The 15,562-nt window shown below is 49.6% G+C and overlaps 2 protein-coding genes across 52 annotated transcripts in view; one reads left to right on the top strand and one right to left on the bottom strand.

Annotated features, from left to right (window-relative positions):
* LOC310711534 (uncharacterized protein) lies at positions 1 to 8,456 on the bottom strand. Of its 50 annotated transcripts, none has more exons than XM_083513528.1 (5): positions 2,275 to 8,456; positions 1,711 to 2,238; positions 1,349 to 1,638; positions 1,243 to 1,276; positions 1 to 1,170 (listed from the first exon to the last, which is right to left on the bottom strand). In XM_083513528.1, the coding sequence occupies exons 1-5, from the start codon at positions 7,285 to 7,287 to the stop codon at positions 148 to 150; spliced, it is 6,888 nt and encodes a 2,295-aa protein (XP_083369654.1). In that variant the 5' UTR covers positions 7,288 to 8,456; the 3' UTR covers positions 1 to 147. The 50 variants fall into 50 exon arrangements, with proteins under 50 accessions (XP_083369654.1, XP_083369653.1, XP_083369651.1 ...); XM_083513527.1 differs by lacking the exon at positions 1,243 to 1,276 and having other exon boundaries at positions 1 to 1,242; positions 1,327 to 1,362; positions 1,411 to 1,638; XM_083513525.1 differs by having other exon boundaries at positions 1 to 1,276; positions 1,349 to 1,362; positions 1,411 to 1,638.
* Positions 8,457 to 12,916: 4,460 nt separating this feature from the next.
* SOS2 (SOS Ras/Rho guanine nucleotide exchange factor 2) overlaps positions 12,917 to 15,562 on the top strand; it is a 52,661-nt gene continuing 50,015 nt past the window's right edge. Inside the window, exon 1 of one of the 2 annotated variants that reach the window (XM_083514379.1) lies at positions 12,917 to 13,120. Coding sequence is in view for 1 of the 2 variants with exons in the window: in XM_083514378.1 (XP_083370504.1) it covers positions 15,202 to 15,291 (90 nt within the window). In the remaining variant the exon portion in view is untranslated. Of the gene's footprint in view, positions 13,121 to 15,079; positions 15,292 to 15,562 lie in introns of those variants that run through there. The other variant, XM_083514378.1, reaches the window with a different exon arrangement.

Genomic DNA, 15,562 nt, shown 5'->3' with positions numbered 1-15,562 from the left:
CAGGTTTCCCCATTTTTATTCTGCCATCTGTTTTCCTGGGAGCTTTACTTTTGGTCTTGTAGCCATAGCTCTCCAAAATGCCATAGTCCTCTCCCACAGCAGGGTCAACTAACTCTCAGACGTCTCCAATCTCTTAAGGCCCTCCTCCTATCCACCAGGCATTGCAGGTTCCTCATATGGTTCATCACTGAGGTAGGTTGGCTGTGAACCTTCACTGATCTGCCTATCACTCAGGTCATAATGGCTCAGCTCAGGCGAATAGCTATCTCGCCTCTGGGCTGCTTGACTATCTGTTCCAGGCTTTTGAAAGGAAGACTCGTCTGTCTGCTGAGTATGAGATACCACCAGCCTGCCAGTTCTAATATTGATCCAGCTTCCTTCTGGCACAGAAACAATACTGTAAGTCACCTTTGATTCATGCTCCAGATCAACATATGTATCTACGCTCAGCAGCGTAGTTGCGCTCTGGTGGTTGCTTATCACTTTCTCATAAGGATCCTTCAGTTCTTCCCAAGGTTGTACAATGCTGGAGCTTGATGAACAACTTTCAGATTGTACACTGCTACAGCAGGAGTTTTCGCCAGATTTTCCTATAGATTGCATCACATCAGATTTCATTGGTTTTGTACTTCCAACTGTATCTCTGCCATCTTCCACAGCTACTCCATTAACACCACAAAATGAACTTTTGTTTGTCTGCTGACCATGACTGAACAGGAACTTACCAGTTTTTCTGTTCAGCCAGATTCCATCTTCTAGAGAAATTATGCTATATGTCTGCTGAGCTGCATCTTCACCTTCTGTGTATGACGATAAGCTCCCAAGTGTTCCTTTGCTTGCAGACTCATCAGGCTGCTGGGTTGGATTTCCTAACGTATTCCATATGGTGTTACTAAAATGAAATTCATCACCCAAAACCTGCTGGGTTTTGTATTCCTGCTCCATTTTCAGCTCTTTGCCCTGCAGGCTTCCCTGTCTAGACTGTGGCACCCCTGCCAGCTGGCTGCCACGTCGGGAACCTTGCACCTCCATCTGCTGGCTGCCCCGCCGGGATTCTTGCACCTCTGCCTGCTGGCTGCCCCGTCGGGATTCCTGCACCTCCGCCTGCTGGCTGCCCCGTCGGGATTCTTGCACAACTGCCTGCTGGCTGCCCCGCCGGGATTCTTGCACCTCCGCCTGCTGGCTGCCCCGTCGGGATTCTTGCACCTCCACCTGCTGGCTGCCCCGTCGGGATTCCTGCACCTCCGTCTGCACCTCTGCCTGCCGGCTGCCCCGTCTAGATTCTTGCACCGGTGCCTGCTGGCTACCCCGTCGGGATTCTTGCACCACTGCCTGCTGGCTGCCCCACCGGGATTCCTGCACCTCCGTCTGCACCTCAGCCTGCCGGCTGCCCCGTCTAGATTCTTGCACCGGTGCCTGCTGGCTGCCCCGCCGGGATTCTTGCACCGGTGCCTGCTGGCTGCCCCGTCGGGATTCTTGCACCACTGCCTGCTGGCTGCCCCGCCGGGATTCCTGCACTTCCGTCTGCACCTCAGCCTGCTGGCTGCCCCGTCTAGATTCTTGCACCGGTGCCTGCTGGCTGCCCCGCCGGGACTCTTGCACCACCATCTGCTGGCTGCCCCGCCGGGACTCTTGCACCTCAGCCTGCTGGCTGCCCCGTCGGGACTCCTGAACCACCGCCTGCTGGCTGCCCCATTGGGACTCCTGAACCACTGCCTGCTGGCTGCCCCGTCTAGATTCTTGCACCGCTGCCTGCTGACTGCCCCGCCGGGACTCTTGCACCACCACCTGCTGGCTGCCCCATTGGGACTCCTGAACCACTGCCTGCTGGCTGCCCCGCCTAGATTCTTGCACCTCAGCCTGCTGGCTGCCCCGCCGGAATTCCTGCACCTCCAGTTGTTGACTGCCCTGCCGAGACTCTTGCACCACTGCCTGCTGGCTGCCCCACCAGGACTCCTGCTTCTCCGTCTGCACCTCCGCCTGCTGGCTGCCCCGTCGGGACTCTTGTACGACTTCCTTTTGACTGCCTCGTCGGGATTCTTTCACCTCCACCTGCTGGCTGCCCCGTCGGGACTCCTGCACCACCGCCTGCTGGCTGCCCCACCGGGATTCCTGCACCTCCGCCTGCACCTCCGCCTGCTGGCTGCCCCGTCTGGATTCTTGCACCACTGCCTGCTGGCTGCCTCGCCGGGACTCTTGCACCACTGCCTGCTGGCTGCCCCGTCGGGATTCTTGCACCTCTGCCTGCTGGCTGCCTCGCCGGGCCTCTTGCACCACTGCCTGCTGGCTGCCCCGTCGGGATTCTTGCACCTCTGCCTGCTGGCTGCCCCGCCGGGACTCTTGCACCACTGCCTGCTGGCTGCCCCACCGGGACTCTTGCACCTCTGTCTGCACCTCTGCCTGCTGGCTGCCCCGCCGGGATTCCTGCACCTCCGCCTTCTGGCTGCCCCGCCGGGACTCTTGCACCACTGCCTGCTGGCTGCCCCGCCTGGATTCCTGCACCTCCGCCTGCTGGCTGCCCCGCCGGGACTCTACCATATCTGGCTCTGGAACCCCCCTCTTTTGGCTGTCCCATTGGAACTGTGGCATATCCTCCTGTATGCACTCTCCCTGGGATGGTGGCATCTCATTCTGTTGGCTCCTCACTGCAAGTTTGTTTTCAAGCTGCAACAGTTCTTCTGCTTCTTCAGGAGACATTAGGGTTTGGGCTGCAATTAGCTCTGCTGTTGCCCCCTTATTCTCAGTCGGAAATTCTTTCTTACAGGTGAGCTCCTGCTCTACTTCATCTTTTCCATCACTCTCAGATCCAGGCTTACTTGGTTCAGGTGCAGCACTCCTATCCATACTTCCTTTAGATGCACGCCTTAGTTTTTTTGCTATATAATCCTGAAGCCAGCTTCCCTCAGTTTGTTGACTGCTACAAGACATTAATGTGCCAGTTTTTCTGTTAATCCAAGTATTTATCTCAAGGGAAATAATACTATATGTTTGTTGAGCCTTTGCAGAAAAAGAAGTTTTCCGTTTTGTTTGACTTGTCTCACTTGCAGCAGCACTTGGCACTTCAGACTCTTTTTCAGCACCCAACTTGGCTCCGGTCCCAAGTGATTTGTCACTTTGGGATTCTGGCACAACGGGCTGCTCACTTCCCCTCCGGGACACTGCTGCAGTAGGTGGCTGGCTGTCTTTCTGGGGCTCAGGCAGGATGCGGAGTTCACTTTGCTTCCGGGACTCAGGCACAAAGGGCTGCTCACTTCCCCTCCGGGACACTGCTGCAGTAGGTGGTTGGCTGTCTTTCTGAGACTCAGGCAGGGTGTGGAGTTCACTTTGCTTCCGGGACTCAGGCACAAAGGGCTGCTCACTTCCCCTCCGGGATACTGCTGCAGTAGGTGGCTGGCTGTCTTTCTGGGGCTCAGGCAGGGTACGGAGTTCACTGGGTTTCCGGGACTCAGGCACAAAGGGCTGCTCACTTCCCCTCCAGGACACTGCTGCAGTAGGTGGTTGGCTGTCTTTCTGGGGCTCAGGCAGGGTACGGACTTCACTGGGTTTCCGGGACTCAGGCACAAAGGGCTGCTCACTTCCTCTCCGGGACACTGCTGCAGTAGGTGGTTGGCTGTCTTTCTGGGGCTCAGGCAGGGTCCGGAGTTCACTGGGTTTCCGGGACTCAGGCACAAAGGGCTGCTCACTTCCCCTCCAGGACACTGCTGCAGTAGGTGGTTGGCTGTCTTTCTGGGGCTCAGGCAGGGTACGGAGTTCACTGGGTTTCCGGGATTCAGGCACACCAGGCTGATCACTTCCCCTCCGGGACACTGCTGCAGTAGGTGGTTGGCTGTCTTTCTGGGGCTCAGGCAGGGTCCGGAGTTCACTGGGTTTCCGGGATTCAGGCACACCAGGCTGATCACTTCCCCTCCGGGACACTGCTGCAGTAGGTGGTTGGCTGTCTTTCTGGGGCTCAGGCAGGGTACGGAGTTCACTGGGTTTCCGGGACTCAGGCACAAAGGGCTGCTCACTTCCCCTCCAGGACACTGCTGCAGTAGGTGGTTGGCTGTCTTTCTGGGGCTCAGGCAGGGTACGGAGTTCACTGGGTTTCCGGGATTCAGGCACACCGGGCTGATCACTTCCCCTCCGGGACACTGCTGCAGTAGGTGGTTGGCTGTCTTTCTGGGGCTCAGGCAGGGTACGGAATTCACTGGGTTTCCGGGATTCAGGCACACCGGGCTGCTCACTTCCCCTCCGGGACACTGCTGCAGTAGGTGGTTGGCTGTCTTTCTGGGGCTCAGGCAGGGTACGGAATTCACTGGGTTTCCGGGATTCAGGCACACCAGGCTGATCACTTCCCCTCCGGGACACTGCTGCAGTAGGTGGTTGGCTGTCTTTCTGGGGCTCAGGCAGGGTACGGAATTCACTGGGTTTCCGGGATTCAGGCACACCAGGCTGATCACTTCCCCTCCGGGACACTGCTGCAGTAGGTGGTTGGCTGTCTTTCTGAGACTCAGGCAGGGTGCGGAGTTCACTGGGTTTCCGGGATTCAGGCACACCAGGCTGATCACTTCCCCTCCGGGACACTGCTGCAGTAGGTGGTTGGCTGTCTTTCTGAGACTCAGGCAGGGTGCGGAGTTCACTGGGTTTCCGGGATTCAGGCACACCAGGCTGATCACTTCCTCTCCGGGACACTGCTGCAGTAGGTGGCTGACTGTCTTTCTGAGACTCAGGCAGGATGCGGAGTTCACTTTGCTTCCGGGACTCAGGCACAACAGGCTGCTCACTTCCCCTCCGGGACACTGCTGCAGTAGGTGGTTGGCTGTCTTTCTGAGACTCAGGCAGGGTCTGGAGTTCACTTTGCTTCCGGGATTCAGGCACAACGGACTGCTTACTTCCTCTCCGGGACACTGCTGCAGTAGGTGGTTGGCTGTCTTTCTGGGACTCAGGCAGGGTGCGGAGTTCGCTTTGCTTCCGGGATTCAGGCACAAAGGGCTGCTCACTTCCCCTCCGGGATACTGCTGCAGTAGGTGGCTGGCTGTCTTTCTGGGACTCAGGCAGGGTACGGAGTTCACTGGGTTTCTGGGACTCAGGCACAAAGGGCTGCTCACTTCCTCTCCGGGACACTGGTGCAGTAGGTGGTTGGCTGTGTTTCTCAGGCTCAGGCATAACAGGCTCTTCACTGCCCATCCAGGACTTGGGCACAGCAGGCTGGTCACTATCCAGCTTGGATTCCAGCACAAGGGACTGTTGGCTACCCCTCTGTGAGTCAAGCATGAAGAGCTGTTTACTGCTCTGCAGCAACTCAGGCACAACGGACAGATCACCTGCCTTCTCAGATCCAATGAACTTGGGCTGTTCACTGTCCTTTGGGATTTCTAGAGCAGCAGCGTCCCTCCAATTCTCAGGTATGCTGGGCTGTCCAGTGCTCCTCAAGTACTCTGGCATTTCACTGCCTCTTCGAGATTTGAGTCCCATTAACACTTCACTGTCTTTCTGAGGCACAGCAGACTGTTTTCTGACCAGCCAGGGGTCATCCTCCATAGGCTTCTCAATATCCTTCCAGACAGGTGCTTGTACTTCTTTTTCAGACTTGGGGCAGGTTGATTTTTGAACCCCAGTTTCCCAACTTGCCATCATTTCTTGATCACCAAGCTTCTTTTCTCTCTCTCTATTAGCCTGGAGCCAACTGCAATCAGTCTGCTGACTGAGGTTTCTTATTAATTTGCCAGATCTTCTGTTTAGCCAGGTAGAGTCCTCAATTGAAATGATACTATATGTTTGCTGAGCAAATGAGGCCTTTTGCTTCAGTGGTGCTGTCTTACTATCCAAAGAAGTGGGCCCCTCGGTCTCAGTTTCACGATCCACCTTGCATTCTGTCTCTTGGGGCTTTTGGTTGTCATGCTGGGAGTCCTGCTCAATATCCTGTTGATTAGGTTGGGGGCATACTTCCAGTTCAAGTGGGGGACTGCTCTGAAAATTCTCTTCCTCAGCCTCCAGAGGAGTTTCCCCAAGATCTTCCACTGCAGCGAGGATATTGCTATAACGGAACTCTTGAATTTCAGCCTGCCTGCTATTGCGGAGGGAATCTTGCAATTCCAGAGGGAGGCTACACCGGCGGAATTCTTGTACCTCATGTTGTAAATGAGCTGGAAGACTGCCACGGTGGAGTTCTTGAACATCAAATTGCTTGGTGCCATTGGAGGAAAGTTTGTGTGGGAGGCTGCCATGGTAAATCCCAGGTGCTTCAGAGGGCTGGTTGCCCGAAGAGGGATCTTGTAACTGAACTGGAAAACTCTCCTGATCAATTTTTTGCAAGTCAGACTGGCGGCTGCCATGGCGGGAACCTTGCAATTCACTTGTTGCACTAATTGCTGAACTGCCATGGCTATCTGTCTGTAGACTCTTTTCAAACAGTTCTCTTTTCAGAGATTCTGCGCTATCTGTCTGCTGTGCCTGGTCAGTTATATTTCTGTGCATTTTTTTCAGTCTCTTTATTCTTTTATCTTCTGGCATTTGGTAGGACCCCTGTCTTTTTGGCAGCTGGTTGCCGGTCTTGGACTCCTGCTCTTTTGGCTGTTGAGTAATGTAATAAGATTCTTCTGCTAAAGCCTGTTGACTAGTTTGCCTTGATTCCTTTCCCTCTGGCTGCTGAATACTGCGGCGAGACTCATTTGCTATAGGTAGTTGACTAGCCCGCCTTGATTCTTGCCCCTCTGGTTGTTGAATACTGTGGTGAGAATCTTGCGCTATCAGCTGTTGACTAGCTTGCCTTGATTCTTGCCCCTCTGGTTGTTGAATACTGTGGTGAGAGTCTTGAGCTACAGGTGGTTCTACTTTTGTATTTGCGTAAGCAGCCCTGCTTATTGCAGCCTCATGAAAAGGACGCAGAATTTCTTCAAGTGTTTCTGGGCCCCAAACAAAACTAGTTTGCTGACTGCCAGATATCATTTTGATGCCTGTTTTTTCGCTGATCCAACACCGTTCATCCATTAATTCAGTTTTGTCTAAGGCCTTACCTTGGGAAGATTTTCTGCTCTGCGGATTCTGGCCATGAATGGACTGCTGACTGCTACGCCGAGATTCCAGTTTCTCATATCTGGAGTCTTGCACAACAGGTTGCTCTGTCTCTTCAAGTAAACTAATAGCCTGTTCCTGGCCTAGGATATGAGGGCTGCTGCTGCGGGATTGTTTCCTAAAAGATGTTTCACCCTCTGGTTGGCACATCTCATTGCAATTCTGTTCCTCAGCACCTAGCATGTCTTCATTTCCAAGGATTACTTGGTCAAATGCAGGTTCAGAGTCATCCATTCTTCCTTTCACTTACAAACTGCTACAGTAGACACTTGAGGTCCACAGGTGCAGATCTGGCAAGCAAAGTATCGACCTCTTGCCAATCTCCACCTTTAGTTTAAAAAGCTATAAAAGAAACATGAGAGCTACCTTGTCTGATCCCACTTCACGGGGGTTGTTTTATTCTTTTCATCAGGGCTGCGACTTGTATGTAGATGGCGTCATTGTCTGGATGGGTGGCAGACTTTTTTTGTTTCTTGTTTTCTATTTACAGCCGGCTGGAATCATGGCCCTTATGACAAAACAACAGCCCTGGATTAGGTGGTCACCAACTCTCCCCCTGTAGTGGTCTTCATGTTCTCACTCCAACTGCCTTTGTTCTAGAAGCTTCAGTAGCAGGTCTATGACATCATTGCCTTTTCTGCTCCAGCCATTCATACGATAAGAAGGCATTAGTCCAGGGCTCTAGAACTGGGCACAGACTTCTTTGTGGTTGCCATTCAGGCACAGAAACTAAGCCTTTGGCTGTTCTAATAGGCTGGACTACAATTTGCTTTCTATGGAAACTAACTTTAGGAGGAGGTAACTAATAACTATTTCCATTAATGGAACTCTTAAAGTGTGGTGTTAAGGTTGCTCAGCTGGTTTAGGGATTGGAGGGTTGGTCACCCTGTTGATGGACCACGTTGCTGAATAGTGGTCAGTCAAAGAAAAGCTGGTTTTTTTGTCCCTAGGCCACAGCGTGACTGATATGAGGCCTGAAGGTCAGATGGGTTCAAGCAGGGCTTGCCTGGGATCAGCATTCAATATACAGTACTGTACACATCTAACAACAACAGTGGTCTCTCTTTGCCATGTGTATGTGTTTCAATTTCAATGTCAGAAAGTTTGTTGCTTAATACTATGCCTAAAGAAGTAGGCATAGTATTAAGCAATAAATGGCCGTGTATTTTATAAGGACACACAAACAAACAACAACAAAAAGACATTGCCCCAAACGAACTGAAGAGATGAGAAGCACCAGAAAAAATTACCAATGCAATTAACCGTTTGGCAGGGACCCAAAATGGGGACCATCACAATTTATAATGCACAAGGACCTGAAAAAAGAAAACACTGTGATAATAAGTCACATAACAATACCTGGTTAACCACCGCCAAATAACAAATAAATTTGTTTTTATTTTATTTATTAAATTTGTATACCACCCTTCATCCATAGATCTGAAACTCCAGAAAAATAAATTCTGGAATCATAGCTCTCTGGAGTTTTTTTTTTTTAATAAGTTGCTATGGAGCATGTGCCAGGACCTCTTGGCACACCTCACTGACAGGGATGTGCCTTGGTGTAGGACTGTAGGTGGCCTGCAAGGCTTTGTTGGAAGCTTAAGCTTTGGGAGTCCTACACTGCAAAGGCTGTGTTGACATTTCCTCATGCCAGAGAATTCTGTTAGATGTGTTAGCATACCTGCATTGTAATTTATTCATCTATCTATATGCATGGGAAAGTTATTCCTCATTTTTTAATCAGTCATGACAAAGCTTTTCCTGCAGCTAATCCCCACACAATTTGACATTAACTTTTGGCAATTAATCATCACATTAAGCAGTACATGCAACAGTATATTCAAAAATAAAAGCAATATCTTCAGTAATATTGTACTTTTTAGAATGGATACTTTTCCTATCCAGGAAATCTTCAAAAATACCCATCATGTACATTTACCTCCTGTACACGCTTGTCACAGTTGAATACAGTTATGTTAAAAGCCTGGGTAAATAAGTATGTTTTAAACAGTTGGTGAAAGCTCACCACATTGGGTGCCTGCTATACCTCATTCAACACACAGGGGCCCACTGCAGAGAAGGCCCTTCTCCAAACCTTGGTAGGCTTTGCCAGACCTCTGTAGGCTGAGGGCAACCTCCAAAGATTTTAGTGAACAGGCAGGTCTATATGGAATAAGTCTTTATTTTAACATTATTTTAGATAAGCTGGCCCTAAATTGATTGGGCTTTTCCAAATTAATAACAACATCTGAAACTTGGCTCAGTAGCACAGTTAACTTGTGAGGGAGGCAGGTTGCAGGGCAAAATACGTCCCATCATCTTCAGACCACATTGGCCCTGAGAAAAATGAAACAATTAATCCTGATATAAGAAATGAAATAACATTACAAACTAAACCTCAGTAGGGGAAGCCCCAGATGTAAACTCTAAATTCCACTTCACCAGTTATAAATCCGATAACAGTAAGAGCTAGTGAATACTAACACCAGGAAACCCCAGGTTACATCCCTGCTTTGCCATAAATCTCGTTGGGTGAGTTTTGAGCCAAACCGTGTCCAACTTTCCCCCCAACTACCTCATTGGTTCATTGTGTGGATAAATTAGGGAAAGCCATGTACACTGTCTTGAGCTGCTTGGAGAGAAGAAAGTACCTTCTTGCAGTCACCTGTGTGTTGATCGATGTTCACATGCAACAGTAATTGCACACACCTGTATTTAGTGTCTATTCCCTGCATCATCAGCATTCTTCGTATATGTCCCTTTAAAAACTGGAACCAAGTACAGTACAGGACTAAGGAGTCCAAGACTCCCATACAAGACTCTCATCCCCTGAGTGATTTGATGATGTCTTTATATTAATATGGGAGGAAACTAGGATGTTAGACCCTTTTAACATGTTTAGTCCACTTGCAAACTGTGTGCCTCGCTTTCTACCCATCTTGCAATGAACAGATCACACAGTAAGCATAAAATGCTTTAACTACAAAATGTTCCAAAGGTCAGATTCATGCATTTAATGTAGCAGCACCAAGGAGAACACAGGCAGAATACTCTTGGGTAGAAAAAACAGAAAGATAACTTCAAACCCATGCTCGAAGCTGGGATCAAAGCTAAGACACATCCTTCCTCATAGGTTATACGGCAAGAAGAGAGAGGACGGGAAGAGAAGGCTTCAATTCCCCTTTATCAGAGGAGGAGTGACCCAGCTGAGTCTACAAATCTAACTCTGTAGTCTTAACCCCTTCCTGTACTAACTAGCACTCATACATAGTTATGTTTGACTGCAATTTCCCACAAATATTTACTAGATTCCTTACCTGAACTTCACCATTAGTTCCCTGCACGGGTTACAACAGTTAAAAAATACATTATAAAAAAGCTAAAACATATTACAATGAATAGACTAGGGTGTGTTTTAAAATACATATTTCATGTGTCAAAGATGTGCATCTTCAACATCCCATAAAAACTACATGAAAGGGCTGGACACACCTATGGAGAGGGAATTCCACCACTGGGAAAACCCAGCCAGAAGGGCAGGTTATAAATATTATTATTATTATTATTGTTGTTGTTGTTGTTGTTGTTATCCATCACAGAGAACATGCTCCCAGGCAGCTGTCCCACCCAAACTACCAAGCAGACCCCTTCTGCCAATCTTAACACCTGAGGGGGTCTGTAGGGAAGGAGGCAGTCTTTCAGATATTTGCATCCTGAGTCACTTGTGGCATTGTGAGCACTGTGAATTGGGCCAAGAAACAAACTGGCAACCAACCCAGCTGTTTATACTATGAATACTGCTCATTCCATACCCCTACTTGTCCCTGTGTTGGCAACTGCAGGATCCACAGGGCCTGTGCCTGGATTTAACCCTGGGATCGTCAACTGCTAACCTCTAGTACACACTTTTATCCAAATGTTAACAAAATACAATGCCACATTTGCATTCACCTCATGATAATTTCTACTACAACTAGCACGGGAGAACTGTAACACTGCAAATGTTATTGGGTAACTTCCAGGCAACCGGTTTATTGAATATTCATCCTAATTTGTTTCCAAAAAGTTTACGGGGAGGTTAGATGATGACAGCAAGTACAATGTGCAGTAGGTGTGAAAAAGGTAAATGCCATGCTACGGATCATTAGGAAAGGAACCAAAGATAGAACTGTCAATATAATGTCATTATACAAATCTTATGGTGTGGCCACATTTGGAATACTGTGCACAGTTCTCATTTAAAAATGACACTGTAGGATTTGGATATTCCACAAAAGAGGAAGGGTATCTTTTTATATGCGACGGCGGCAGCAAGAGTTTTGATCGCAGCAAAATGGAAGAATAATGAAATCCCCTCTATACAACATTGGATCCAAAAGCTGACAGAATATGCCGAATTAGATGGTCTATCAGAAAAAATAAAGAATAAATCAAAACAGGAATTTGTTTCAAAATGGGAGGTTTCCAAAGAATATCTGAAAAATAAATATAGTAGTTTAAATTCTGTTGCAGCATTCGAGGAACTTCAGTAATAGTTGCAAGGTAGATATAAGAAATTAGATTTATTAAGAATAAGTTTAATTATGATAAAAGTGTGTATTGGCAATAAGTAATATGAAATTGAAATATGAAATAGACGGGAGGTTGGGTCTTTAGTGTTAAGACCAATATATGTTTTATTGTTTGCTAAGAAAATTATGTCTATGGTTATTCTTGTGTGTAATTTGGTATTTGTGGTTTTTTTTTGTATCAATAAAAATCTTTTTTAAAAAAAATGACTGTAGAGTTTGAAAAGGTTCAGAAACTGGCAAGCAAAATAATAATCATAGAATCTAATAATAATAATAATAATAATAATAATAATAATAATAATAATAATAAATTTTATTTATATCCCGCCCTCCCCAGCCGAAGCCGGGCTCAGGGGGGCTAACAACAATAAAACAGTACAAAAGTACAGCATAAACAACACTCTAAAACCATTCATTATAAAATTAATTAATTCAAGCCACTGGCAACCATTGGGCCAGAGCTCCGCGAAGATTGCCGAGGGAGGGAGTCAGGCTGTGCCCTGGCCAAAGGCCTGGTGGAACAGCTCCGTCTTGCAGGCCCTGCGGAAAGATGTCAAGTCCTGCAGGGCCCTGGTCTCTTGTGACAGAGTGTTCCACCAGATCAGAGCCACAGCCGAAAAAGCCCTGGCTCTAGTTGAGGCCAGCCTAACCTCTCTGTGGCCTGGGACCTCCAAGAAGTTTTTATTTGAAGACCGTAAGTTTCTCTGTGGGGCATACCAGGAGAGGCGGTCCCATAGGTACGAGGGTCCTAGGCCATATAGGGCTTTAAAGGTTAAAACCAGCACCTTAAGTGATCAAGAGAATGGAGGGACTCCCCTATGAAGAAAGGTTGCAGTGTTTGGGACTTCTTAGCTTAGAGAAAAGGCAAGAGGTGATATGATGGAGGCGTATAAAATTATGCATGGCTTGGAGAAAGTGGAGTGAGAAGATTTTCTCCCTCTCTCAGAATTCATGGATATTCAATGAAGCCGAATATTGGAAGATTCACATTACATAAATTCGCACAGCATAGTTGAACTATGGAACTCCCACAAGAGGCAGTGATGGCCACTTACTTGGATGGCTTTAAAATAGGATTAGACACATTCACGGAAGACAAGGCTATCCAAAGCTAGTAGCCATGATGTTCATGTCCTGCCTCCACTGTCAGAGGCAGTACACCTCTTAATACCAATTGCTGGGAATCACAGGTGGGCAGAGAGCTGCTGCACTCATGTCCTCCTGCTTGAAGGTTTCCCATTGAGGCATTGGGTTGGCCACTGCGAGAACAGGATGCTGGACTAGACTGATCACTGGCCTGATTCAGAAGACTCTTCTTATGTTAGCAGTTACTGAGCATTCATTCTGATTTGTTTGCAGAAACGTTAGATGGCATTGTGTCAAGCAAGTGCCATTCCACACTTTCCAGTGCACTTTGACCTCTGCTTCCTCACTGCAAAAAGTCCTGTGGAGAACTCCCAATCAACTTTTAAGTGCGCAACCTGAACCTGCAGGTACATGACTGGCTCTCACCCCAAAATAGTTACAGTGGTGCCTCGCAAGACAAAAAACCCGCTAGACGAAAGGGTTTTCCGTTTTTCGATGCGCTTCACAAGACGAATTTTCCTATGGGCTTGCTTCGCAAAACGAAAGTCTTGCGAGTCTTGCAATTTTTTTCCGCTCCCCCCCTTTTCTAAGCCACTAAGCCGCTAATAGCCTTTTAGCCGCTAAGCCACTAAGCCTTTAATAGCTGCTAAACCGCTAATAGCGCTAATCCGCTAATAGGGTTGCTTCGCAAGACGAAAAAACCGCTAGATGAAGAGACTCGCGGAACAGATTAATTTCGTCTTGCGAGGCACCACTGTACAGTATGGAAGTGTCCTTCGAATATAAGGCCTGTTAACACTATTGGCCATGCTATCTGTCTGCTGCAAGGTGCCCCTAAAGAGCCCGATCAATATTCCATCTGTATTGGAATTTTGGAACAGCCGAAGCTGCCCCCTCCTAGGGTTTCCACCTTGTCCCATATGTCCATGTAAAATGCTACATTCCGTATTGATAGTTTTGTCCTGAATTTCAGGTCTTCTCTCTCTCTCTCTCTCTCTCTGCCAAGTTAGGGATCCTCTCCAAATGCATGAGCTTGGAGGAGTGTGTGAAAGGTTTTAAGCTCCGGGTAGCCAAGCACATCTGTACAAATTCATGTATGTCTGTGTGCGTGTGCATGTGTGACAAATTCCAGAGGGGTTATTCTGTTAGGCTGCAATAGATTGTAAAGGATTACTTTGAAGTCACTTCAGCACCAGATAGGGGGGAAAGCCCGCCCACCCACCCTGTATTTTGCCAGAACAAAGGTGACAACACTAGGTAAAGGGACCCCTGACCATTAGGTCCAGTCGTGGCCGACTCTGGGGTTGCGGAGCTCATCTTGCTTTATTGGCCGAGGGAGCCGGCGTACAGCTTCTGGGTCGTGTGGCCAGCATGACTAAGCCGCTTCTGGCAAACCAGAGCAGCGCATGGAAACGCCATTTACCTTCCCGCCGGAGCGGTACCTATTTATCTACTTGCACTTTGATGTGCTTTTGAACTGCTAGGTTGGCATTTGACGTGCTTTTGAACTGCTAGGTTGGCATTTGACATGCTTTTGAACTGCTAGGTTGGCAGGAGCGTAACACTTTGTTGTTGTTGAGTCGTTTAGTCGTGTCCGACTCTTTGTGACCCCATGGGCCAGAGCACGCCAGGCACTACTATATCCCTAAATACCCCTATATAGTTGCAGATAGGTAGCCGTGTTGGTCTGCCATAGTCAAAATAAAAAAATTCCTTCCAGTAGCACCTTAAAGACCAACTAAGTTAGTTCTTGGTATGAGCTTTCGTGTGCATGCACACTTCTTCAGATACTTGCACTTTGACGTGCTTTCAAACTGCTAGGTTGAAGAAGTGTGCATGCACACGAAAGCTCATACCAAGAACTAACTTAGTTGGTCTTTAAGGTGCTACTGGAAGGATTTTTTTTATTTTACCCCTATATAGTCCTAGCCCAGGATAGTTCCCCAACGCTTGCAGAGCAAAACGGACAAGCCTGCGGGACGACGTCACCGCTTTCACTTTCTGCACAGCGATTTGCACTCCTTTCCCCGCCCCTTTTCCCCAACGCCCAGGAGGAAGAGGCGAGCCTGCGGCCCCGCCCCTCTTCAGGCCCCGCCCCCTTTTGATTGGCACCCGCCTCTAGCTTTCCTCCCCTGCCTTTCCCCGCTTGGGCCGCTAGAGGGCGAGGCGAGGCCTAGCTCGAGAGGGAGGGGGGAAGAGAGTGAGGAGGAGAGGGGAAAAAAAATAAAATACCAGAGGCCGGCCGCTGCGCCTGCGCAGTGTGTCCGGGACAGAGGCGGCCGCGGCCCAGGCTTGGGAAAGCGGAGCGGCGGCGGCGGCGGCGCCTGCTGCGGCTTGCGGCGGGGCCGGCGGCGGCCTGGGGGAGACGCGGATGCGCCCGCGGCTGGCTGGGCTGGGCCTCGCCGGCGGGTAGCCAGGGCCGGGGAGGGGGCGAGCGCCCCTCCCCCCTCTCCTCACGAGGGGGCGGGAAGGCGGGGAGGAGGGGGCTATGCAGCCGCCTCAGCCGCCCCCCTACGAGTTCCTCAGCGAGGAGAACGGGCAGAAATGGCGGGGGCTCCTCGTGCCGGCCCTGCGCAAGGTCAGTCGCTCGCTCCGAGCCTCCCTTTTCTCCGCCGGCGGGCGCCCCGTCATGCGCGCGCACCCCTCTCTCTCTCTCTCTCTCTCTCCGTCTGTCTTGTCGGTCTCTCTTGCGCGCGCACCTGGGCGGCGGGGGGGGGGGGGCGGCGGCGGCGGGAGCCCTCTGTTACCCCGGCGACGACGTCGTCTCCTAGGCAACGGGACCCCACCGCCCAATCCGCCCGGCGCTCCCCCTCCCCCTCCCTAGCGCTCGCCCGCCTCCCAAGTTTACC

This window comes from Podarcis liolepis (assembly GCF_965112155.1).
Source record: "Podarcis liolepis genome assembly, chromosome: 1".
Lineage (NCBI taxonomy): Eukaryota > Metazoa > Chordata > Lepidosauria > Squamata > Lacertidae > Podarcis > Podarcis liolepis.
This window is presented reverse-complemented; position numbering and strand designations above follow the sequence as displayed.

What these genes read in the sequence shown, in the direction of transcription:
- LOC310711534 (XM_083513546.1), bottom strand. Translation starts at nt 7,287, where the DNA reads ATGGATGACTCTGAACCTGCATTTGACCAAGTAATCCTTGGAAATGAA. An exon ending in GGGGCAGCCAGCAGGCAGTG is followed by an intron (nt 1,639 to 1,710) that starts GTTCAGGAGTCC and finishes CAGCAGGCTGAG; the next exon opens with GTGCAAGAGTCCCGGCGGGG. An exon ending in GGGGTAGCCAGCAGGCACCG is followed by an intron (nt 1,255 to 1,290) that starts GTGCAAGAATCT and finishes CGGCAGGCAGAG; the next exon opens with GTGCAGACGGAGGTGCAGGA.